This window comes from Anomaloglossus baeobatrachus, chromosome 4, assembly GCF_048569485.1.
Source record: "Anomaloglossus baeobatrachus isolate aAnoBae1 chromosome 4, aAnoBae1.hap1, whole genome shotgun sequence".
In the NCBI taxonomy this organism is placed as follows: domain Eukaryota; kingdom Metazoa; phylum Chordata; class Amphibia; order Anura; family Aromobatidae; genus Anomaloglossus; species Anomaloglossus baeobatrachus.
The window spans coordinates 25,852,315-25,876,418 of NC_134356.1; the positions used below are offsets into that span (position 1 = coordinate 25,852,315).

General features: G+C 47.2%; 1 protein-coding gene across 3 annotated transcripts in view; it reads left to right on the plus strand.

Moving 5' to 3' along the window:
- BRAF (B-Raf proto-oncogene, serine/threonine kinase) overlaps positions 1-18,843 on the plus strand; it is a 72,505-nt gene extending 53,662 nt beyond the window's left edge. For 2 of the 3 annotated variants that reach the window (XM_075343906.1, XM_075343909.1), the window contains exons 10-20: positions 1,995-2,114; positions 4,068-4,207; positions 4,281-4,398; positions 5,224-5,308; positions 8,233-8,409; positions 8,509-8,555; positions 8,678-8,796; positions 8,874-9,005; positions 15,276-15,410; positions 15,717-15,870; positions 18,404-18,843. In XM_075343906.1, coding sequence (XP_075200021.1) covers positions 1,995-2,114; positions 4,068-4,207; positions 4,281-4,398; positions 5,224-5,308; positions 8,233-8,409; positions 8,509-8,555; positions 8,678-8,796; positions 8,874-9,005; positions 15,276-15,410; positions 15,717-15,870; positions 18,404-18,426 — 1,250 coding nt within the window. In that variant the 3' untranslated portion in view covers positions 18,427-18,843. The remainder of the gene's footprint in view (positions 1-1,994; positions 2,115-4,067; positions 4,208-4,280; positions 4,399-5,223; positions 5,309-8,232; positions 8,410-8,508; positions 8,556-8,677; positions 8,797-8,873; positions 9,006-15,275; positions 15,411-15,716; positions 15,871-18,403) is intronic. The other variant, XM_075343907.1, reaches the window with a different exon arrangement.
- The last annotated feature ends 5,261 nt before the right edge of the window (positions 18,844-24,104 follow it).

Below are 24,104 nucleotides of genomic sequence, written 5' to 3' on the forward strand. Positions count from 1 at the left end.
AAATGAATTATAGAATTTTTTAAATGTTATATATAAGTTTTTTTTAAAAAAATTATAAATATGTATATATAGATATATCTATCATTTTAATTATATAAAATATGGATTTAATATAATTTACAAACCAAAATTTTATCAGATGTATGATTCTTAGCAAATGTATAATACAGAAAGTATAAATTAGTAAAATATATTATATTTATATTTTATTTTAGATATATGAAAATATATATATTTTTATATTTTATTTTGGATATATAAATATATTTATTTATTTTTTTTTTTGTGCCGTCCCTCTAATGTTCCTCCTGGAAGTGTGAGTGTAATTTAAAAACAATTACTATTCTTAATGGGGAGTGTCCTGCACTGCTGTCCACTGAGCGCATAGGACACGCCCCCGAGGAGCAACAGAGGGTGAAACCTAAGTATAAGGACAAAGACAAACCAGATGTGTCAGGAGTGTGTGAAGGGTCCTCCATTATTTATACCACAATCTGTATAAGCCACATGAGTCCACCTCCATAGTCTCCATCACTGGTGATTCCGATCGTCTTCTGTCTGTGTCCTCATAGTCCAGCGCTCATCAGAGGATTTATGTATCGTCACACTTGGTCTAGATTCCCAGGCTTCCTCCCAGTCACTGCTAGTAGTATATACCTATATACCTGCCGTTACATAGTCGCCTATAGCTTCTATGCTGGACTGTCCCAATTTTATTTATTTATTTATTTTTTTTATTCCATATTTAGCAATTTTAATCCCTTATTTTATTTTTTATTTTTTTATAATTTCCCATATTTCTGCTTTTATATATACTCTATTCCCTAACTTTATTTTTACACTTATATTTTCCCTTTTATTAAAATAAAGCAATGGAGTCCTCCGACCATTATAAAGTTCCCATCAGCTGTTTCTTCTGTTGCCAGAAATACTGGGTGACCACAACCCCCCGATACCCAGCTTTCCCAGACCTGCTTCTGATGCTTCCCAGTCTCTGTACTCGCCAGCATCTGACCATGTGACTAATCACTCGGCCAATCGCTGTGGCTCGAAGGCACATGATCATCTGCCTGAGAGTACAGAAACTGCAAGTGCATGTAGTCATGTGACAGCCGCAGCCAATCGGTGTCGCTCAGAAGGACAGAAACCGGCGGGGAACCAGGAACTATCCAGACTGGAGCGGCAGAGGATCAAGTAAGGTAAGGATGTTTTTTAGTTTGTTTTTTTATTTTTAATTATTTTTTTTTTTTTTCCTCCTTACCCCTTTAAATTCAACTTGTGGCTTGTCAAGATCCTCCCCGATCAGCGATTTTGTATACTTCAGGAGTCTGTGAAAGCTGGGAAACAGTATGGCGGGCATGTCTAAAGCAAAAGAAACAGCTGAATGCTCAGTAAAGGGTGTGTAGACTTCTGCAGCCTTCTTGCTTCACAGCACAAAAAAAAACAAAACTTTTTTTTATACTGTTTACATGTAGAACTGTCTCCATGGTGACAGACTACAAACAACCCCTGTGTAGTCAGATATTTGAATTTACCTGTAGAACGGTCTCCATGGTGACAGACTACAAACAGTCTGTGTAGTCAGATTTTGAATTATGATATATTTTTTTTTTCCCTTGTGTTTTCTAAGATCCTATGATAAGAATGTATTAAAGACTACTTTCAGGGTCACACACATCAGCGCTGTATATCCATTGTTATTTTGGATGGTTTGGAGCAATATGTCATTTGGTTGCAGAGGTGGACATGTCCTTTAAATCCCTCTAACCCCCCCTTTGCTTATAATTGCCCCGAATTTAAACTGTGAATATTAATGTCTGTATATTTTGCTAATTATGTCTTTAATTCTGCCCTCCCAACTCAAACTTTTTCTCCTCACCCCCCCCCCTCCCCTTTCTGCTGCTACATTTTAATCCCCTTTTCTGCTCTCTTTCCCCCCCCCTCTCCACCATTCTCCGTTTTTTTTCCTTTTTATGCCTGTGTTTCTCCCGCAGCCCCCCAGGTCCAGCCGACCCGCTGCCATCGGAAATACCACTCTCGGAATCCCAGCCCACTCCTCCATTCTCTCCCCAGTGAAATAGTCTTTGATTTTGAGTCCGACCCCGTTTGCAGAGGTAGTTGGGCTGTTATATCTGTTTTTGTTTTTTTTAATTACTCCCTTAAATTTAGCTGAAATCCTCCCTCTGATTTGCCACTGATTATTTCTCCGCGCCTCGCGCACACGCGCAGAACCCAGGCGGTGCTGGATGTTATTTTTCTCCCAGTAGATGTAGTTATCTGTGGTTTTCTTTAGTCTTGTCCTATGTGTATTACTAGCGCCCAGTCCGGCCGCCCACCCGCATGAGGAGCCCGACGCTGGCACTTTCACTGTCACCTTTTTTTCATTTTTCACTTTTTTTTCCCTGTCACTAACTTTTCAAGTTGTACATCACCACTGTCTGTCCGTCTGTCCGTTGTGCATGTTGGGATGTCGTGAGATACATTGAATATATGACTGAAGTGTAGCCGGCCTGACCTGAAGCGCGTCGGCATCCTATGACTGTTTTGCCCATATTGAGGTGTCCGTCTTCAGGTCAGAATTAAGCCCAATGGGTCGTAAAAAATGGGACTGGAAATAATAGACAATCCAATAATGTTAGCAAACATTGGGCCGACACCTTTGTATAAGTAACCCCACCCCAAACCTATCCTGCAGTGATGCCTATGTCACAATTAATAAAAAAAAAAAAAAAAAAAAAAAAATACTTTAGACCACGCCCCTGCTTAAAGTTTTTAGTTCCGCACCATCTTAAAATTAAAGGGCCCACCTGCCAGAATAATTTATTTACCCATACCCATACAAATGTGTTCAGGCCCCCACCCCTGCTTAAAAAAATAAGTTTCAACCTTAAGGCCGCTTTACACGCGTCGATTAGTTGTGCGATCGTACCCGCCCCCATTGTTTGTGCGGCACAGGCCAATTGTTGCCCTTGTCGCACAAAGTCGTAACCCCCCATCACACGGACTTACCTTCCAAACGGCCTCGCTGTGGGCGGCGAACATCCTGTTCCTGAAGGGGGAGGGACGTTCGGCTTCACCACAATGTCACACAGCGGCCGACCAATAGAAGCGGAGGGGCGGAGATGAGCGGGATGTAACATCCCGCCCGCCTCCCTACTTCCTCATTGCCGTCGGCCGTAGGTAAGCTGCAGTTCATCGTTCCCGGGGTGTCACACGGAGCGATGTGTGCTGCCTCGGGAACAATGAACAACCGGAAGTTCGGTGTGTTGTTTTTTCGTGTTCCGCAACACCCTCACTTAATTTTTAGACCACACCCCTGCTATATATAAATTTCTAATTATATATATATATATATATATATATTATAATATTTTATATATAATTAGAAATGTATATATATAATATATATAATATATATATTATATAATATATATTATATAATATATATATTATATAATATATTATATAATATAAAAAAAAAATTTTGCAGTTTCTCACCTACTTTTTTTTAGAACACACCTCTGCTTAATTCATAAGTTTCTTAGCCACTTTTTTAATTTTTTTTTTGACCATGCCCCTGATATTCATACATATTTTTATTATATTTATTTTTTTTCCAGTATCTCACCTACACCTACAGTAGACCACACCTACTCAAGTTTAGGTCCCACCCCTGCTTAAAAAATGACTCTAACCTACAGAAATTTATTTAGACCACACCCCCCGCTTAAATAAGAATCGCAACTTGCCCACAACAAAATATATTTAGACCTATCCCTCCCTATAAAGAAAAAATATAATGAATACGCCGGGGAAATAAACTGCTCATAAAACTGACCTTTCCTAATGACCAAGGAAGGGAGTAGAGTCCTCGGGGCGGTCCCTCCTGACAGTGGCAGCACCAGACTGAAGCTGAGCCATTGGGGGGGGGGTGTGTCTCCTGATTGGAAGCCCCCAAGATCAGTTACTGTCTGTCACACACTTTTTTTTAGGTTTAGCTCCCCCCTGCCTATTTTCCTTTTCTGACCCTTCCGCCCCTCTGATGTCTTGTTCTTGTGTGCTGACAGGCACCACCCCGGGCTTATCGGCCACCCCTCCGGCCTCCCTGCCCGGATCCCTCACCAATGTCAAAGCTCTTCAGAAATCTCCTGGTCAGCAGAGAGAGCGGAAATCGTCCTCTTCCTCCACAGAAGACCGGAGTCGGATGGTGAGTCGGCTTTAACGCTAAGCAGCCATGACGCGGTCACCGGCGGCGGCGCTGACCGGGGTTTTTCTTCCAGAAAACACTCGGACGCAGAGACTCCAGTGACGACTGGGAAATCCCGGACGGACAGATCACCGTGGGGCAACGGATAGGATCTGGATCCTTTGGGACGGTGTATAAGGGAAAGTGGCACGGTACGTTCTTTGATCTTGGCCAGAATAGCGCCATACTTGAAAATTTCTGCCTTTTTTATTATTTTTTCCAGTATTTAAAGGGTTATTACCATCTGGTAAAGTCACAACGCATCACTTTAGTATGATCGGGGGTGTCCAGCCTCCAACCTTGACAATAAAGGGCCTGTAGTGCCGGTGGAGTGTTGTCTTGCCGGCCAGCACTTAAGCGAATGGAAGTAACTTTTAACCCCTTGTTTGGATCCAGGACAAAAAAAATCAAAAATCTCCTAAAGGCTGTAGATATCTTGGTACAGATTTTGTTAGTAGTGTTCATTTACTTTCCCAAGCAACTTTTTTCAATGGACTTTCCCTATATAATTGTTTTTTTTTTTTGTTTTTTTTTGCTGTAGAGTCTGTGCAACTCCTTTTACATAGCCGGCTATGCTGCTGCTTCCGAACCAGATTACTGCACCCAGTGTTGCCTTTTTTCCTGCCCTTTCATCAGGGAGGGTGAGGAAGGGTGCACAAGGCAAATCCAAGTGTAGAGAGGGGAGGGAGCAGCCAGGTTTTCAGAAAGGGCAGATCAGAGGCTGTAGATGGGGAGGAAAGCATAGGAAGAGGTTGGCTAAATCGCACTGCCTAGATGTATGGGGATAAATACGCATATACAGCAGGCAGGAGGAATTCAGACTCCTCAATGTCACGGTCTGTCAAGGATCCGAACGAGAATGGCATACAAAGATGAGAGCTGATGAGGGCCACAACATCCCAGACCTCACAGCTACACGTACAATTCCCCCCTCCACAGCCGATTCCATTATGTTTTTTAATCTTTTTTTGTTCTAGGTGATGTAGCTGTAAAAATGTTGAATGTAACCGCACCGACGCCTCAGCAACTACAGGCCTTTAAAAATGAAGTCGGAGTGCTCAGGTAAATTATCGGGCCGTCATATTATAATGAAAGTCGCACCTTTTGTGATGATCCACCAATTATCAAGAGACTTTACAGCTATGTTCATGCAATTGTTCTTCTTTGGGCCCTCTTGAAAACATCTGAATTTGACTTTTCCAGGAGGAACTACAGAGAAACAGCAAGCAGAGTTTGTAAAAATAAAAAATAAAAATGTTGAGATATATATATATATATATATATATATATATATATATATATATATATATATATATATATATATATATATATATATATATATATATATATATATATATATATATATATATGTGTGTGTATATATATATATATATATAATGCTCCAGCCTGGTTGGTTCTTAAGGAGTCAAGGCCAGCTCCTCCTCTTCATTTACTGTATAATGATATGCTCCTCACTCTTCTCCAGATCTCTGCTTGCTGTCAGTAAATGGAGATATTCCTCCTCAGAGCTCATTTTTCCGCTGTCTTATGTTTAGTGACCTTTTGGAAACTGATAAAGTATGATAGAAAGCAGCAAAAACCTTTTGTATCAAAGTGATCTGTCACGTCCAAATCACCCAGGTATTCAGGGACGCTGTAGATAGGGAGAGAAAGCACTGGGGGAGGGCGGATCTTGAGGAGGAAAGCACTGGGGGAGGGCGGATCTTGAGGAGGAAAGCACTGGGGGAGGGCGGATCTTGAGGAGGAAAGCACTGGGGGAGGGCGGATCTTGAGGAGGAAAGCACTGGGGGAGGGCGGATCTTGAGGAGGAAAGCACTGGGGGAGGGCGGATCTTGAGGAGGAAAGCACTGGGGGAGGGCGGATCTTGAGGAGGAAAGCACTGGGGGAGGGCGGATCTTGAGGAGGAAAGCACTGGGGGAGGGCGGATCTTGAGGAGGAAAGCACTGGGGGAGGGCGGATCTTGAGGAGGAAAGCACTGGGGGAGGGCGGATCTTGAGGAGGAAAGCACTGGGGGAGGGCGGATCTTGAGGAGGAAAGCACTGGGGGAGGGCGGATCTTGAGGAGGAAAGCACTGGGGGAGGGCGGATCTTGAGGAGGAAAGCACTGGGGGAGGGCGGATCTTGAGGAGGAAAGCACTGGGGGAGGGCGGATCTTGAGGAGGAAAGCACTGGGGGAGGGCGGATCTTGAGGAGGAAAGCACTGGGGGAGGGCGGATCTTGAGGAGGAAAGCACTGGGGGAGGGCGGATCTTGAGGAGGAAAGCACTGGGGGAGGGCGGATCTTGAGGAGGAAAGCACTGGGGGAGGGCGGATCTTGAGGAGGAAAGCACTGGGGGAGGGCGGATCTTGAGGAGGAAAGCACTGGGGGAGGGCGGATCTTGAGGAGGAAAGCACTGGGGGAGGGCGGATCTTGAGGAGGAAAGCACTGGGGGAGGGCGGATCTTGAGGAGGAAAGCACTGGGGGAGGGCGGATCTTGAGGAGGAAAGCACTGGGGGAGGGCGGATCTTGAGGAGGAAAGCACTGGGGGAGGGCGGATCTTGAGGAGGAAAGCACTGGGGGAGGGCGGATCTTGAGGAGGAAAGCACTGGGGGAGGGCGGATCTTGAGGAGGAAAGCACTGGGGGAGGGCGGATCTTGAGGAGGAAAGCACTGGGGGAGGGCGGATCTTGAGGAGGAAAGCACTGGGGGAGGGCGGATCTTTAGGAGGAAAGCACTGGGGGAGGGCGGATCTTTAGGAGGAAAGCACTGGGGGAGGGCGGATCTTGAGGAGGAAAGCACTGGGGGAGGGCGGATCTTTAGGAGGAAAGCACTGGGGGAGGGCGGATCTTGAGGAGGAAAGCACTGGGGGAGGGCGGATCTTGAGGAGGAAAGCACTGGGGGAGGGCGGATCTTGAGGAGGAAAGCACTGGGGGAGGGCGGATCTTGAGGAGGAAAGCACTGGGGGAGGGCGGATCTTGAGGAGGAAAGCACTGGGGGAGGGCGGATCTTTAGGAGGAAAGCACTGGGGGAGGGCGGATCTTTAGGAGGAAAGCACTGGGGGAGGGCGGATCTTGAGGAGGAAAGCACTGGGGGAGGGCGGATCTTGAGGAGGAAAGCACTGGGGGAGGGCGGATCTTGAGGAGGAAAGCACTGGGGGAGGGCGGATCTTGAGGAGGAAAGCACTGGGGGAGGGCGGATCTTGAGGAGGAAAGCACTGGGGGAGGGCGGATCTTGAGGAGGAAAGCACTGGGGGAGGGCGGATCTTGAGGAGGAAAGCACTGGGGGAGGGCGGATCTTGAGGAGGAAAGCACTGGGGGAGGGCGGATCTTGAGGAGGAAAGCACTGGGGGAGGGCGGATCTTGAGGAGGAAAGCACTGGGGGAGGGCGGATCTTGAGGAGGAAAGCACTGGGGGAGGGCGGATCTTGAGGAGGAAAGCACTGGGGGAGGGCGGATCTTGAGGAGGAAAGCACTGGGGGAGGGCGGATCTTGAGGAGGAAAGCACTGGGGGAGGGCGGATCTTGAGGAGGAAAGCACTGGGGGAGGGCGGATATGGAAGTACTAAAGGGAACTTGGCAACAAAGTCACTCCATGGCCTCTTGATTTAGCCGGTGGGGATCCCAAAGATCATATCAGAAGACCCCAAGCGGTCATTACTTAAGTCAAGGGCCTCGCTGCAAATCTTTGGGTGACCGGAGGGCAACTGTGTCGGGGGATGTGGGAGGCGCACGCTCCTGGCATGGGAGGAAGCTGGAGGAGCCCGTTCCTGGTGTAGGGGGAGGCGCCCTCTCCTGGTGTGGGGGGAAGCGGAGGAGCCCATTCCTGGAGCAGGGGGAAGCGGGATCCCACCATTCCTGAGGATTGTAATTTGGTGATGCCTAAAGACCCTACCTAATGCTTGCGGCCGTGTTACGCACTTTTGAGGTGGCAGTGTATGAGCCGGTTAGTCCCTTCGCTCTTTGTCCTATTCTGTTCCTATTTTTTTTGTAGGAAAACTCGGCACGTGAACATCCTGCTCTTCATGGGCTACTCCACCAAACCCCAGCTGGCAATAGTGACCCAGTGGTGCGAGGGCTCCAGCCTGTACCACCACCTCCACATCATAGAGACCAAATTCGAGATGATTAAGCTAATCGACATTGCACGGCAGACTGCACAAGGCATGGAGTAAGTGGCCACCCCCGCGGCTCCTGGCCGCCCCCTCGCGTCTCCCCAGCTCCGCTCTCGGACCTCACTGATACTTTTTTTTTTTCTTTCTCTTTTCAGCTACTTGCACGCCAAGTCCATCATCCACAGAGATCTGAAAAGCAATAGTATCCTTTGTTTGACGTTGGTCGTCCGTTAGCCTCTGTTTTTGGCCTCCCGCGAGGGTCTGTAATATGTCCCATCGTCCGTATTCCTCATCATCCTATCCTTAACCCTTCACCTTCTCTAGATATTTTTCTTCATGAAGACCTCACGGTAAAGATCGGTGACTTTGGCCTGGCCACGGTGAAGTCTCGGTGGAGCGGCTCTCACCAGTTCGAGCAGTTATCGGGCTCCATACTATGGATGGTAGGGAGGTCCTCTACGTCCACTGTTAAAAGGGGGGGGTCACATTTTCTTTTTCCTAATATTTTTCCACCCTGTAGGCCCCAGAGGTGATTAGGATGCAGGATAAGAATCCCTACAGCTTTCAGTCTGACGTCTACGCTTTTGGAATAGTTTTATATGAATTGATGACTGGGCAGCTACCGTATCAGAATATCAACAACAGAGACCAGGTGAGGGGCGACATTTTATTTATTTTGGGGAACTAGAGACCACCAAGGAGCACAGAATTTCACTTTCTTTGTCGCTCCATTGGGAGACCCAGACAATTGGGTGTATAGGCTATGCCTCCGGAGGCCGCACAAAGTATTACACTAAAAGTGTAAAGCCCCTCCCCTTCTGCCTATACACCCCCCGTGCTCCCACGGGCTCCTCAGTTTTTTGCTTTGTGCGAAGGAGGCAGACATGCACGCACAGCTCCACAGATTAGTCAGCAGCAGCTGCTGACTATGTCGGATGGAAGAAAAGTGGGCCCATATAGGGCCCCCAGCATGCTCCCTTCTCACCCCACTCTTGTCGGCGGTGTTGTTAAGGTTGAGGTATCCATTGCGGGTACGGAGGCTGGAGCCCACATGCTGTTTTCCTTCCCCATCCCCCTTGGGGCTCTGGGTGAAGTGGGATCCTAATCGGTCTCCAGGCACTGAGGCCGTGCTCCATCCACAGCTCCTGAGGACTCTGCTGGATAGGAGCCGAGTATCGTTCAGGGACATGGCCCTGCTACTTGGAGGTACTCTGTGTCCCCGTGGGGACCGCGCACAGCAACACTCCAGCATTGCTGGGTGTGCTAGTGCACCGGAGACCGCGGCGCTGACCGTGTTAAATGTGCCATTACACACTGCAGCGTCGCTGAGTGTGTTTATGTATGGGGACTACCGCGCTGACCGCCGCTGCCATTGTTAACACTGCGGCGCGGCTGGGACTTGTAGTGCGCCGGGGACTTCCGCGCCGGCCGCGCTTATTACTAGAGTCCCCGGCTTTTGCGGCCTAGTCTCTTTTCCTCCCGCCCCCAGCCCTGCCAGTCAGGGGAAGGGCGGGACGCTGCACAGGACGAGCAGCACTGAGGGCTGGAGCATGCTTTGCATACTCCACCCCTCTCACTGTGCACAGTGGGGCACCAGTTCCCGCACTTTCTGGGTCACGCCCACGGCTCCCTCCTCTCCTCAGGACGCCGGCAGCCATTCCTGTCAGCTCCTTGAACGCTGCAGAGGGGGACAGATTCTGGGAGACCCAGGCAGGGATTCTGGTGGCCTCACAACCGCTTTAAGCGGGCGGTAAGCAGCACCTGTGGTGCTAGCCCCATTTGTGCAGAAGTGTAATTATAAATTATATGTTTATAGGATATACTTTACACTGTATGGTGCACAGTTGATTCTGGCTATATACCCTATTGTGTTGCTCAGGGAAGACAACAGCATGGCGCCCACAAAAGGCAGGGGTGCCAAACCACAGGCTTACTATGCTGCCTGCGCCGCATGTACGACCCCGCTACCGGCAGGTTCCACTGACCCTCATTGTGTGCACTGCTCGGCCCCTGTGGCACTTACTCAGCCGGAGCCTCTGCTAAGGGGAGCCCAGGGGGAACCACCTGCTGACACTGTCCAAGTGACGGGGACGGAGTTTGCAGTCTTTACGGATAAACTCTGAGACTATGGCTAAGATACTAGAAGCCTTGCAGTCCAGACCGGTATCTCAGCACAGGGGCACTGTTGAATCATTGCTCCCTGGCCCCCCTCAGTTGGACCAGCAAGGTCCCCCCGGGGTGTCTCATAGATCCCAGGGTGAGGTCTCTGACACAGACCCCAGCCCCAGACCGACTAAGCGAGCTCGCTGGGAACTTCCCTCGACATCTTCATATTGTTCAGGGAATCTCTGGATGATGAAGCGGAGACAGCTGATCAGGATTCTGATCCTGAGGCCGCTCTCAATCTTGATACTCCTGACGGGGACGCCATAGTGAACGATCTTATTGCGTCCATCAATCAAATGTTGGATATTTCTCCCTCAGCTCCTCCAGTGGAGGAGTCAGCTTCTCAGCAGGAGAAATTCCGTTTCAGGTTTCCCAAGCGTACACAGAGTATGTTTCTGGACCACTCTGATTTCAGAGAGGCAGTCCAGAATCACCGTGCTTGTCCAGATAAGCGTTTTTCTAAGCGCCTTAAGGATACACGTTATCCCTTTCCCCCTGACGTGGTCAAAGGTTGGACTCAGTGTCCCAAGGTGGATCCTCCAATCTCCAGACTGGCGGCTAGATCCATACTGGCAGTGGAAGATGGGGCTTCACTCAAAGATGCCACTGACAGGCAGATGGAGCTCTGGTTGAAATCCATCTATGAAGCTATCGGCGCTTCTTTTGCCCCAGCATTCGCAGCCGTATGGGCGCTACAAGCTATCTCAGCAGGTCAAGCGCAAATTGACGCAGCCACACGCACGTCCGCGCCGCAGGTGGCGTCCATAACCTCTCAGACGTCGGCATTTGCGTCTTATGCTATTAATGCTGTCCTGGACTCTGCGAGTCGTACGGCGGTTGCAGCCGACAATTCGGTGGTACTCCGCAGGGCCTTGTGGCTACGGGAATGGAAGGCAGATTCTGCTTTTAAAAAGCGCTTAACCAGTTTGCCAATCTCTGGCGACCGATTGTTTGGCGAGCGTTTGGATGAAATCATCAAACAATCCAAGGGAAAGGATACATCCTTACCCCAGCCCAAACCGAACATACCCCAACAGAGGAGGGGGCAGTCGAGGTTTCGGTCCTTTCGGGGCGCGGGCAGGTCCCAATTCTCCTCGTCCAAAAGGCCTCAGAAAGATCAAGGGAACTCCGATTCATGGCGGTCTAAGTCACGTCCTAAAAAGACCACCGGAGGTGCCGCTACCAAAGCGGCTTCCTCATGACTTTCGGCCTCCTCACTCCGCATCCTCGGTCGGTGGCAGGCTCTCCCGCTTTTGCGACACCTGGCTGCCACGGGTAAAAGACCGTTGGGTGAGAGACATTCTGTCTCACAGTTACAAGATAGAGTTCACCTCTCGTCCCCCGACTCGATTCTTCAGGTCATCCCCGCCTCCCGAGCGAGCCGAGGCTCTTCTGCAGGCGCTGGGCACTCTGAAGGCAGAAGGAGTGGTGGTCCCTGTTCCTCTTCAGCAACAGGGTCACGGTTTTTACTCCAACCTGTTTGTGGTTCCAAAGAAGGACGGGTATTTCCGTCCCGTCCTGGACCTGAAACTGCTCAACAAACACGTAAAGACCAGGCTGTTCCGGATGGAATCCCTCCGCTCCGTCATCGCCTCAATGTCCCAAGGAGATTTCCTTGCATCGATCGATATCAAGGATGCTTATCTCCACGTACCGATTGCTCCAGAGCACCAGCGCTTCTTGCGCTTCGCCATAGGAGACGAACACCTGCAGTTCGTGGCACTGCCGTTCGGCCTGGCAACAGCCCCACGGGTTTTCACCAAGGTTATGGCTACTGTAGTAGCGGTCCTCCACTCTCAGGGTCACTCGGTGATCCCTTACTTGGACGATCTGCTGATCAAGGCACCCTCTCAAGAGGCATGCCAACACAGCCTCGACGCTACTCTGGAGACTCTCCAGAGTTTCGGGTGGATCATCAATTTTCCAAAGTCAAATCTGACACCGGCCCAATCGCTGACATATCTTGGCATGGAGTTTCATACTCTCTCAGCGATAGTGAAACTTCCGCTGATCAAGCAGCGTTCACTACAGAAAGGGGTGCAATCTCTCCTTCAAGGTCAGGCACACCCCTTGAGGCGCCTCATGCACTTCCTGGGGAAGATGGTGGCAGCAATGGAGGCAGTCCCTTTCGCGCAGTTTCACCTGCGTCCTCTTCAATGGGACATCCTACGCAAATGGGACAGGAAGCAAACGTCCCTCGACAGGAACGTCTCACTCTCTCAGGCGACCAAAGCTTCCCTTCGGTGGTGGCTTCTTCCCACTTCATTATCGAAGGCGAAATCCTTCCTACCCCCATCCTGGGAGGTGGTCACGACGGACGCGAGTCTGTCAGGGTGGGGAGCGGTCTTTCTCCACCACAGGGCTCAGGGTACGTGGACCCAGCAAGAGTCCTCACTTCAGATCAATGTTCTGGAGATACGGGCAGTGTATCTTGCCCTGAAAGCGTTCCAGCAGTGGCTGGAAGGCAAGCAGATCCGAATTCAGTCGGACAATTCCACAGCGGTGGCATACATCAACCACCAAGGCGGCACACGCAGTCGGCAAGCCTTCCAGGAAGTCCGGCGGATTTTGATGTGGGTGGAAGCCACGGCCTCCACCATCTCTGCAGTTCACATCCCAGGCGTGGAAAACTGGGAAGCAGATTATCTCAGTCGCCAGGGCATGGACGCAGGGGAATGGTCCCTTCACCCGGACGTGTTTCAGGAGATCTGTTGCCGCTGGGGGGTGCCGGACGTCGACCTCATGGCATCCCGGCACAACAACAAGGTCACGGCATTCATGGCACGTTCTCACGATCACAGAGCTCTGGCGGCAGACGCCTTAGTTCAAGATTGGTCGCAGTTTCAACTCCCTTATGTGTTTCCTCCGCTGGCACTGTTGCCCAGAGTGTTACGCAAGATCAGGGCCGACTGCCGCCGCGCCATCCTCGTCGCTCCAGACTGGCCGAGGAGGTCGTGGTACCCGGATCTGTGGCATCTCACGGTCGGCCAACCGTGGGCACTACCAGACCGACCAGACTTGCTGTCTCAAGGGCCGTTTTTCCATCTGAATTCTGCGGCCCTCAACCTGACACTGTGGCCATTGAGTCCTGGATCTTAGCGTCTTCAGGATTATCTCAAGAGGTCATTGCCACTATGAGACAGGCTAGGAAACCAACGTCCGCCAAGATCTACCACAGGACGTGGAAAATATTCTTGTCGTGGTGCTCTGATCAGGGTTTTTCTCCCTGGCCATTTGCCTTGCCCACTTTTCTGTCCTTTCTTCAATCCGGATTGGAAAAGGGTTTGTCGCTCGGCTCCTTAAGGGACAAGTCTGCGCTCTCTGTGTTTTTTTTCAGAAGCGCCTGGCCAGACTTCCACAGGTACGCACGTTCCTGCAGGGGGTTTGTCACATCGTCCCTCCTTACAAACGTCCGTTAGAACCCTGGGATCTGAACAGGGTGCTGATGGTTCTTCAGAAACCACCGTTCGAGCCAATGAGGGATATTTCTCTCGCACGCCTTTCGCAGAAAGTGGTTTTCCTAGTTGCAGTCACTTCACTTCGGAGAGTGTCTGAGCTAGCAGCGTTGTCATGCAAAGCCCCTTTCCTGGTGTTTCACCAGGACAAGGTGGTTCTGCGTCCGGTTCCGGACTTTCTCCCTAAGGTGGTATCCCCCTTTCATCTCAATCAGGATATCTCCTTAACCTCTTTTTGTCCTCATCCAGTTCACCAATGTGAAAAGGATTTGCACTTGTTAGATCTGGTGAGAGCACTCAGATTCTACATTTCTCGTACGGCGCCCCTGCGCCGCTCGGATGCACTCTTTGTCCTTGTCGCTGGCCAGCGTAAAGGGACACAAGCTTCCAAATCAACCCTGGCTCGGTGGATCAAGGAACCAATTCTCGAAGCTTATCGTTCCTCGGGGCTTCCGGTTCCCTCAGGGCTGAAGGCCCATTCTACCAGGGCCGTGGGAGCGTCCTGGGCCTTGCGGCACCAGGCTACGGCTCAGCAGGTGTGTCAGGCAGCTACCTGGTCGAGCCTGCACACTTTCACGAAACACTATCAGGTGCATACCTATGCTTCGGCGGATGCCAGCCTAGGTAGGCGAGTCCTTCAGGCGGCGGTTGCCCACCTGTAGGACGGAGCAGTTACGGCTCTATTATGAGGTATTATTTACCCACCCAGGGACTGCTTTTGGACGTCCCAATTGTCTGGGTCTCCCAATGGAGCGACAAAGAAGGGAATTTTGTTTACTTACCGTAAATTCCTTTTCTTCTAGCTCCAATTGGGAGACCCAGCACCCGCCCCTGTTTTTTTGTGTACACATGTTGTTCATGTTGAATGGTTTCAGTTCTCCGATATTCCTTCGGATTGAATTTACTTTTAAACCAGTTTATAATTTTTTTCCTCCTTCTTGCTTTTGCACCAAAACTGAGGAGCCCGTGGGAGCACGGGGGGTGTATAGGCAGAAGGGGAGGGGCTTTACACTTTTAGTGTAATACTTTGTGCGGCCTCCGGAGGCATAGCCTATACACCCAATTGTCTGGGTCTCCCAATTGGAGCTAGAAGAAAAGGAATTTACGGTAAGTAAACAAAATTCCCTTCTTCATCATGATGTAATACCCATTGTCACCACCAGAGGGAGCTCTCTGCTTTGGAATTGGCGCTGTTCCATTTAGAACACTGGAATAAATCATTGGGCTCCCTCTGGTGGCAGTAGGTAGAATAGCATGTGCAATAAGATACTTTTATAGTGTGATCCAATTTTTATTTTTAGATTATATTCATGGTCGGTCGAGGATATTTATCTCCAGACCTGAGCAAAGTTCGGAGTAACTGTCCCAAAGCAATGAAGAGGTTAATGGCCGACTGTCTAAAAAAGAAGAGGGACGAGCGGCCCTTATTTCCACAGGTAAGTGCAATGGATGCGGTTCTCTCCACTATAATTGGTCTATTGTTGACTGTTGTGGAACTACAACTCCCAGAACTGTCTATCAGAAAATGTTGGGAGTTGTAGTTTCACACATTTATCCACAGGTTGTGTCTGATATTGCAGCTGAGCCCCGGTGAAGGAGTTTCGGCTGCAATACCCAATACAACCTGTGGACAGGGGGGGGGCGCTGTAATAGGGGGGAAAGGCGCCATGTTTTTCTAATCTCTTCCACCACTTTTCAGTCTGCAAGACGCCCCAAACCTATCCTGTTCTTTTCTCTTCTAGATTCTCGCCTCCATTGAACTCCTGGCCCGGTCATTGCCAAAAATTCACCGCAGTGCGTCTGAGCCGTCGTTGAACAGAGCCGGCTTCCAGACAGAGGATTTCAGTCTGTACGCTTGTGCTTCTCCAAAAACACCCATCCAGGCCGGGGGATATGGTGGGTTCATGATAAACTGACCGCGGAAGACTCAAAGAAACAAAAAAAAAATGCACCCCCTGCTGGCAGGAGAATGTAAATGTCTGTGCGCCTGATCAGTCTATTACATATGTAGATATATAAAAATAATATATATTTTATTGGGAGTGCAGATGTGCGGCCGCCTATGGTTTAATGGATCATTGCACTTTTTTTTTTTTTTCCTTCAGAAAACTGCACCACCCATGTGTACAGGTCATATCTGGAATTGCAGCTCTGCTTCATTGCAGTGAATGAAACTGAGCTGCAATCCCACTTTGCCCGTGCTCAAGTGTTCTGTTTTGTTTTTTTTTTTCTTCCTCCACCCCCCCCCCCCCCTTTTCGCCATATTCCCTTTTCGCGTCTTTCAGTTGTAGCTCTATCGAATCATGACCGGAGCAGATGATGATGTTGGACTTGTAGGAAGCAGTGACCTGTCATTACAGTCCCTGACGGAAGTTCTGTCGCTTATCCATGTTATGTAAATAAAAGCTTATAACCTGACTTCAATTTCATCCATTGGTTTTATAAATTACTCTTTTTGAAAGCTGAAACCCTCCCAAATTTGGTTTAGGTTATGAAAATATAGTTGCTGCGAAGCTGAAATATTGATCATTTAATGAACACAGAAAGGTCAGATTTTGGCAAGACAAAAGTTTTGTCGCCCCCAGAAAGTAATGTGACATTCAAACAAATTAACTTCTAATACAAAGATATGTTGCATAACATTGGTGAATGAAGTTGTGGTGCTATTTGAGCCATATTTAATATTTTGTGTGACTTCCATGAGCTTGAAGGACTGCATCCATGCTGTTCAACAATGATTCATACAATTTATTGATGAAGTCATCAGGAATAGCAGAGAGTGCAGTCTTCCATGCCTCCAGAGTTCATCTAGGTTCTTTGGTTTTGTCTTCCAAGCTTCCGCTTTCATCCTACCCCAAACATGCTCAATGATGTTCATGTCTGGTGACTGGGCTGGCCAGTCCTTGAGCACCTTGATCTTCTTTGCCAGGAGGAACTTTGTTGTAGAGATGGATGTATGAGATGGAGCACCATCCTGCTGCAGAATTTGACCCCTTTTATAATTGGGAATGTAAGAGGTAGCTAATACTATCTGATATTTTAGGCTATTGATATTGCCTTCCACCTTGCAAATGTTTCGCACACCCCCATACTGAATGTAACCCTGGACCATGATCTTTCCACCACCAAACTGAACTGTTTCTGGATCCATACGGGCTCCAGCAGGGCTCCTGCAGTATTTGCGGCGGTTGTGGTGTAATTCAACTGAAGATTCATCAGAGAAATCAACCTTCTGCCACTTTTCCAGCGTCCATCTGTTTAGCAGGCTGTGGGACTTGGCAAATGCCACACGTTTTTTTAATTGCCTTTTGTTTAGCACTGGCTTCTGGGCACTGATTAGACCATGGAGGCTATTTCAAGACAGAATCCGACAAACTGTTCTAGTTGACACAGCGACTTGAGGTGACCAGGCCTGTTGGAGCTCTGCTGCAGTGGAAGAGGGGCTGGCTTTAGATTTTCTAACCAACAAACGTTCCTCCTGAGCAGTTGTCTTGCGGGGTCTGCCGGACCTGGGCTTGTCAAAAACATCTCCAGTCAATTCAACTCTTTTTTTTTTTTTAATTCTTTGTACTTGACGCTGAGACATATTAAAGGTGCCAGCCACCTCTGCAGTGGATCTGGTCTTCAGCCTCTTGATAATCAAGGCTTTAGTCACAGGGTGGATTTTTGGCATGTTGTCAGAGGTCAAGTTGCAGTTCAAGTGAAGGTCTGGGGTGCTGGGTTTCTTTTTATACACACCCACTAATTAACCGATCATTTAGTGAGTACAGGTGAGGATGTAACCTAGGATTGGGTGCATTATATGACAAGGCGACAACTTTTTTTTTTTTCTTGCCAAAATCTGACCTTTCTGTGTTCATTAAATGATCAATATTTCAGCTTTGGAGCAGCTTTATTTTCATAACCTAAACCAAATTTGGGAGGGTTTCAGCTTTCAAGAGTAATTTATAAAACCAATGGATGAATTTAAAGTCAGGTTATAAGCTTTTATTTACATAACATGGATAAGCGACACAACTTCCGTCAGGGAGTGTACATTGATGAGAATGGTGACTGATTTGATGGGGAGAAGTCTGGGGAGTGCAAATGAAGTTTGGGGAGGGTCCCTTATCAGACGTTGCTACCATGACTATGGACCAGAAAGCTCACAGGCTCGTTGCTCAGTCTGTACTGATCCGAAAACAAACAAAGAAATCTATCTTGGATCAGTAAAAAAAAAATCCAAAAATTTGTGAAATTCTCTCTCCTCCTTTCTTGATATTTTAACCCCTTGCCTTGTGTATACAGACGGTTGTAACCCTTTGTTTCTCTGTTTTGTTCTTTTGTGCTCGCATTAACCGGTCTTGCTTGTGGTTCACACAAGCATTAGACGCTTTTTCTTGCTTCTTTTTTAACAAACTTTTTGTTTCTTTTTATACTCCCTCCGCAGGAGAATTTACAGCCTTCAAGTAACGGCACAGTCAGCACAAGCATCTCTGTTACTACTTTAAGTCTCGTGTTCCTCTAGTTTCTTAGCGCTGGGACTACATTACAAAAATTCTGATAATTTCACCTATTTTGTGAGTGGGAGCAGCATGAACCATCAAAGGAGGGAAAAAAAAAACAATGGGGGGGGAGAAAAAGGGACCAGATAAATCGCCTGTGCTCCTCTAGGGAGTTGCCCAGCACCGCTCTTCGACACGCCCCTGAGGAGAGGCGTAGTCTTGGCAATGAGATGGAGGATCTTCCTCATTGCAGAGACTGTCTGACTGTCGACAATACTAACCCTGAACTGAAGCCCTCCTGTTCTGTGTGGATCCTGCTCCAATCATGATGGGGACTGTCTGCTAAGGATTTTCTTTCATTATTAATGTCTTTTGGGAAATAAAATGCTGGATCTCTTCCCCCCCCCCCCCCCTTTGCCATACCATATTTTTTTTTTTTTTTTTTTTTCTGGTACGGAATAACTTTCCCCATTCGTCCCATTCAACACCCAACTAAACCAGCAATTGCTCCTATAATTTGTTACAAGGCTGCAATACCAGACACAGCCATGGATGGCAGTGGCGCTGTTCTACCTGAAAACTGTTAAAACTGGCATATCACCCCCCCCCTAAAATATTGCCTTTTCTGTAGAAGAATCATATCAGCAAGTACATCAGTGTTTTATCATGTTTACCTGCCATGTCTTTTTGGGAGGGTGTACTTATTTTCAAGGAGTGGCAGCAAACATAATTGCTCTCTACTCAATGAAATGGAGATTCTGCATTTTATTAACTATCCTAACACTTTAATGCAAAAAAACAAAACAAACTATCCTTCCCTCTTGTTACAATATCCATTATTTTTATTTTTTCGGTTCCTCAGGGGAGGGGCTACAAGGAATCTCTTGCCTATCTTCTCTAATCTGTTCTGGTATTTCATTTCTTTTTGGTGAGGCCTTGCATGGACTGAATCAGAACTGTTTTTGTGTTTCCGGACTTTTTTTGGGGGGGGAATTCAAGTCATATCCTACAAGGGTAATGGGCAGCACCCCGGAAAAAAATGAGCTAAACATTCCGTGCTGAATAGTCACATGATCACCATAAACCCCACCCCTGCTTATGTTCTTTTTTTGTGTGCTGAAAGACGCACCCTGCTAAGGCGAATACTTTATAAATTCACTTTCCTGTCTTTAGTTTCCCCCAACGGGATAATTTTTTTGCATTTTTTTTTTTTAATTTTTTTTCGGTCATTTATAAAAGACTGGCTGTATTTTAGCGTGTGAGCGTACGTTTGTGTGTTCACGCTACTGGTATCTACATCATGACTAAATATTTATACTCCAAAGCCTAAACCAGTAGCGACTGACGAGGTCATATTTTATTTTCCTTTTGTACAGAATTTTTTTTTTCTTCATTCTTTTTCTGTTTTTTTTTTTCTATTTATTTAATTTATTTTGCTATGTAAATGTGGAACGCTTTGAAAGTTTGGCCAGAGTTTGTTGATATGAAAACTAGACCAGCTGCTTGTGTAATGATCCCCACCCCCACTCTCCATTGCTTTGAATTTTTTTTCTTTTTTTAGTTTTTATTTTTTCCGTCTGGTTCCGTCTGCGGGACGGACGTCATGCTGTGGCCGCGACGTAAACTGCCCCAGTGACCAGTGTACATATCTCTCTAGAATATTCACAGATATTCACTACTTTGGAACACACTTGTGAAAGATTTTTTTTTTTTGTATTTTTATGCATTTTTTCATTCTAAAAATGCAGAGCAATGCAGTTTGCACTTATTTTTATTTTTTTATTTTTTGTTTTATTTTTTCTGTTTTATATTTTTTTTTATTTTTTTTTTTTTTTACAGTTAGTACATAAGGGATGTATTCTTGAGGTTTTTAATTTTACACCCCAAATCTCTTAGAAAAACGAAAATTTTCTTTAGTATTACTAGTAAAATAGCAGATGGGCAAAAACTTTTTTTTTTTTCTCTTTAACAAAAGGATTTTTTGTTAAACCACTAGATTCTAATAGTTAAAGGGCATCTGACAACAATTTTTTTTATTTTTTTTTTCTATGTAATCTGTGAGAAGAGAAACTGATTCCAGTTCTATATCACTTACTGTGTTTTATCAGCAGGAGATTATCACTACAGGACTAGTTGTCTCATGCCTCCTAGTCCAGCCACGCCTCCAGCACTGATTGGTAGCTTTTTCTGTTCACTGACCGAAAGCTACCAATCAGCATTGTGGGTGGGGTTATACAGGGCTCATCCTTCCTAGATCTACAGCAGTGAAAAAAAGGGATTGTAACACAACTCCTGTACTCAGTAAACTAAGTGACACATCGCTGGAATCGGGGTCTCTGTGCCTACATTATGGTGCTCTCCGATTACATAAAAGCTGCTGACAGATTCCTTTTTAAAGGGCTTGTCCAGTGATGACGTAACCTGCCGAGATGTTTGCAGGTTTAGTCCAATTCATGATCACTGCCGATCACGCGCACGTTTTGTCAGGTATGAGTAGACGGAAGATTTCCGGTATTACTCTTCCCGATGCCGAGGTGTTGGACTAACCCCTTAAAGGGAATTTTTAACCAGGTTTGCTAGAGAGCATAAATTAGTGACAGAGACCCTGATTCCAACGATGTATCTCTTACTGTACTTTCCATAAACAGTTTTGCCTACCGCATAGCCCTCATTCATAAGCGCTAGCTTGCCCCGCCCCCTGCCGATACTGTGAAAAGACAGGCTGTTGTCAGAGATGAGGGGGCGGGGCTTGCCTGAGCACCCGCCCCTTATTTATGCCGGCGGCTCGGTGACATTACTAGACAGTGATGTTATTCTGCGGCCGATGATCTGGGCTTTAAAATCCATAGTGAATGTTAAGGACAACTTTATTTTTTTTTTTCTTGAATGATTAAGGAAATATAAAGCCTAACTTTTTTTTTTTTTTTTTTTTTTACTTTTTATATTTGGGATAAACTTAGAGGATTTAAATCCAAGTTTATTTTACATTTTATTTTATTTTTGTTTTTAGTTTTTTGTTTTGTTTTTGGACATTCCGTGGTTATTTCCATTAAACGTTCTGGAATGACTTACGAGTTTTCGAGTCGTCGTCATCGTCTTCTTCTCGTGTGTTTCTACATCTCGCACCTCTCCAGCACCGGGTCTTGTATCGGATGGTTCCAGTAATAACGCACCCGTATAAAGCGAATTCTATGTTGCTGTACATAACTGTCAGTCACTGACTTACAGTGCACATTCAGGTTGGAAATACTGGGGGATATGTATAAAAGTGGTGTGTAAATTATAATAAAGACCATATTTCCAAATGTTTACATCGTGTCCATTAACCCAAGTCTTAAAGCGATCTCGTCTGTGTTGTTTTTTTTTTTTGTTTTTTTTTTTACGTTGAAGTTTAGTACAAGATGGATCTGCAATGAATAGTGTTGAGCAAGTAGTTAGCTATTCGTACTCTCTGCTGTTAGTACTGTCTGCGCCCACTACTCGTAACGAATACACAAGTAGCAATGTAAGTCAATGGGGAAATACGTGCTAAGTTGCGAGTAACCCGAAAGCCGTACTTATCGTGCGAGTAGCGAATAGTACGGCTTTTGAGTTACTACTTGCATTGACTTACTGTTACGTCACCACCTGAGTCCGCTCCATCGACTTCTACTCCGATCGCCAGGCGACGCCGTGTTGGCAGAGGAGTCGATGCTAGCGACGCCGGTGGGCGCAGGCTCCACTCATCCACTGGTCTGGGTTTCCTGGGGATCTGCAGTGCCACTGGCTGACTATAGGTGGCGGGTGTCTCCCAGCTGAAGTACCATCATTCATCTACAGCTTATCTAAAGACACCACACCCTTTTTAATGCCCCTCCTGTCTGCTGACCTCTGTTAGAGAGAGTTCTGATATTCTGGCTCCTGTTCTGTGATTTCGTGTCCTGATTACCGCTTGTTTCCTGACTACCCTCCTCCTGCCTGCTGTTTTTGTACCTCGCTGCCCGATCCAGTTTTGACCTCTGCTTGTTTCTGATTATGTCCTTGCCTGACGATTCTGTCCCTGTTCTGCTATTCCTGGTTTGACCCTGCCTGACAACTACTCTCCTCTGGACTGCAGCCTTCCACAGGTAGTGATCTCCAGAGCCCTGTGTAATTCCAAATCCCTGTATAGGGGGTAAAGGGTTTCAGGGTTCTGGGGGTCCTGCTTGGTGAGTGGCTTCCCTCTAGCCTGTCCATTACAGCCAGTCTGAGTCTGTGGATCCAGGCAGGCGTTACACTTACATTACGCCCGCTACTCGTAACGAATATGCGAGTACTAGATAGTGGAAAAACCAGGAGAAATGTGAGTAATAGTGGAAAATACAAAATTTATTATTAAAGATCACACACAACAAAAGACAATATCACAGAATAAAATCTACCAGGAGATATAGGGGGAGTACAAGATGTATAACAGGCCATTAAATAACAGGTGCCAAGAAAATCCCATTAACCACTCATCAATCCACAAGGTACTAGTGGGTTGGATATAATACAAGACGCAGGATAAGGCTATGTGTGCACGTGTGCGCTCTGCACCGCACCGAAAATGTGCGCTTCAGAGCGTAGCTGAAAAGCTCCGTTCTGAAGCGCATGGTGCCGGCAGATTCTTGCGCTCTGCATGCTGCCTCTCCCTATAGACAGCATGCAGAACGCACGAAAAAAGTGACATGTCACTTCTTAGAACGCAGCGATTCGGCAAGCAGCCGAATCGCTGCGTTCTAACATGCCACGTGCGCACGGCCCCTGCACAATCTCCATAGATTGTGCAGGGGACGCAGGACGCATGCAGTTACGCTGCGGTGCAGAACGCAGCGTAACTGCATGTAATACGCACATACCCTAAGGGTTGAATTAAGGGGTAGAGAGGGGAGGGAATAAAACTGAAATATTCTCATAATAGCCCACCAAAAATGTTAAAGTGCATGTGCACAAGGCTGGACAGGGTCCCCAACATAGCCATGATTGAAATGCAGAGTTTAGAAAAATAGTAGTAATATGAAAAGATCGTAATTACCTAAAGTGCAGGTGCAGTACAGGGGAACCCCAGTCCAGTCAAACATCAGAGAAAGATCCTGATTTAGGATCTTCCTCCTTGAGAAAGCAACAGTACCTCTGCGAAACGTGCGTTGGTGGTGATCCTACATTCTTCTATGGGTAATTTGTACTGATGTTTGACTGGATGTATGTCATGAGACATACACCTTCCAAAAAGTTCAATGTCTGTCTTGTCAGTCCAGAGTGTTCTCCAAAGGTCTTTTGGGATCATCAAGATGTATTCTGGCAAAACTAAATTGAGCCTTTTGTTTTTTGCTCAGCAGTGGTTTTCATCTTGGAACTCTGCCATGCTGCCATTTTTGCCCGGTCTCTTTCTTAAGGGTGCCCTCACACGAGCGTGTAACTCGCATGAGTATCGGAACGCATCACTCGGTGCGGCCGCACACTCTCCGGACAGGAGCATGTCAGCCGCATAGAAATACATGCAGCTGAGCCGCTCCTGTCAGCAGAGAAACTAGCCGCGCCGGGTGATGCGTTCCGATACTCATGCGAGTTATACGCTCGTGTGAGGGCACCCTTATAATGGACTCCTGTACAGTGACCGTAACTGAGGCAAGCAGGGCCTTTTAG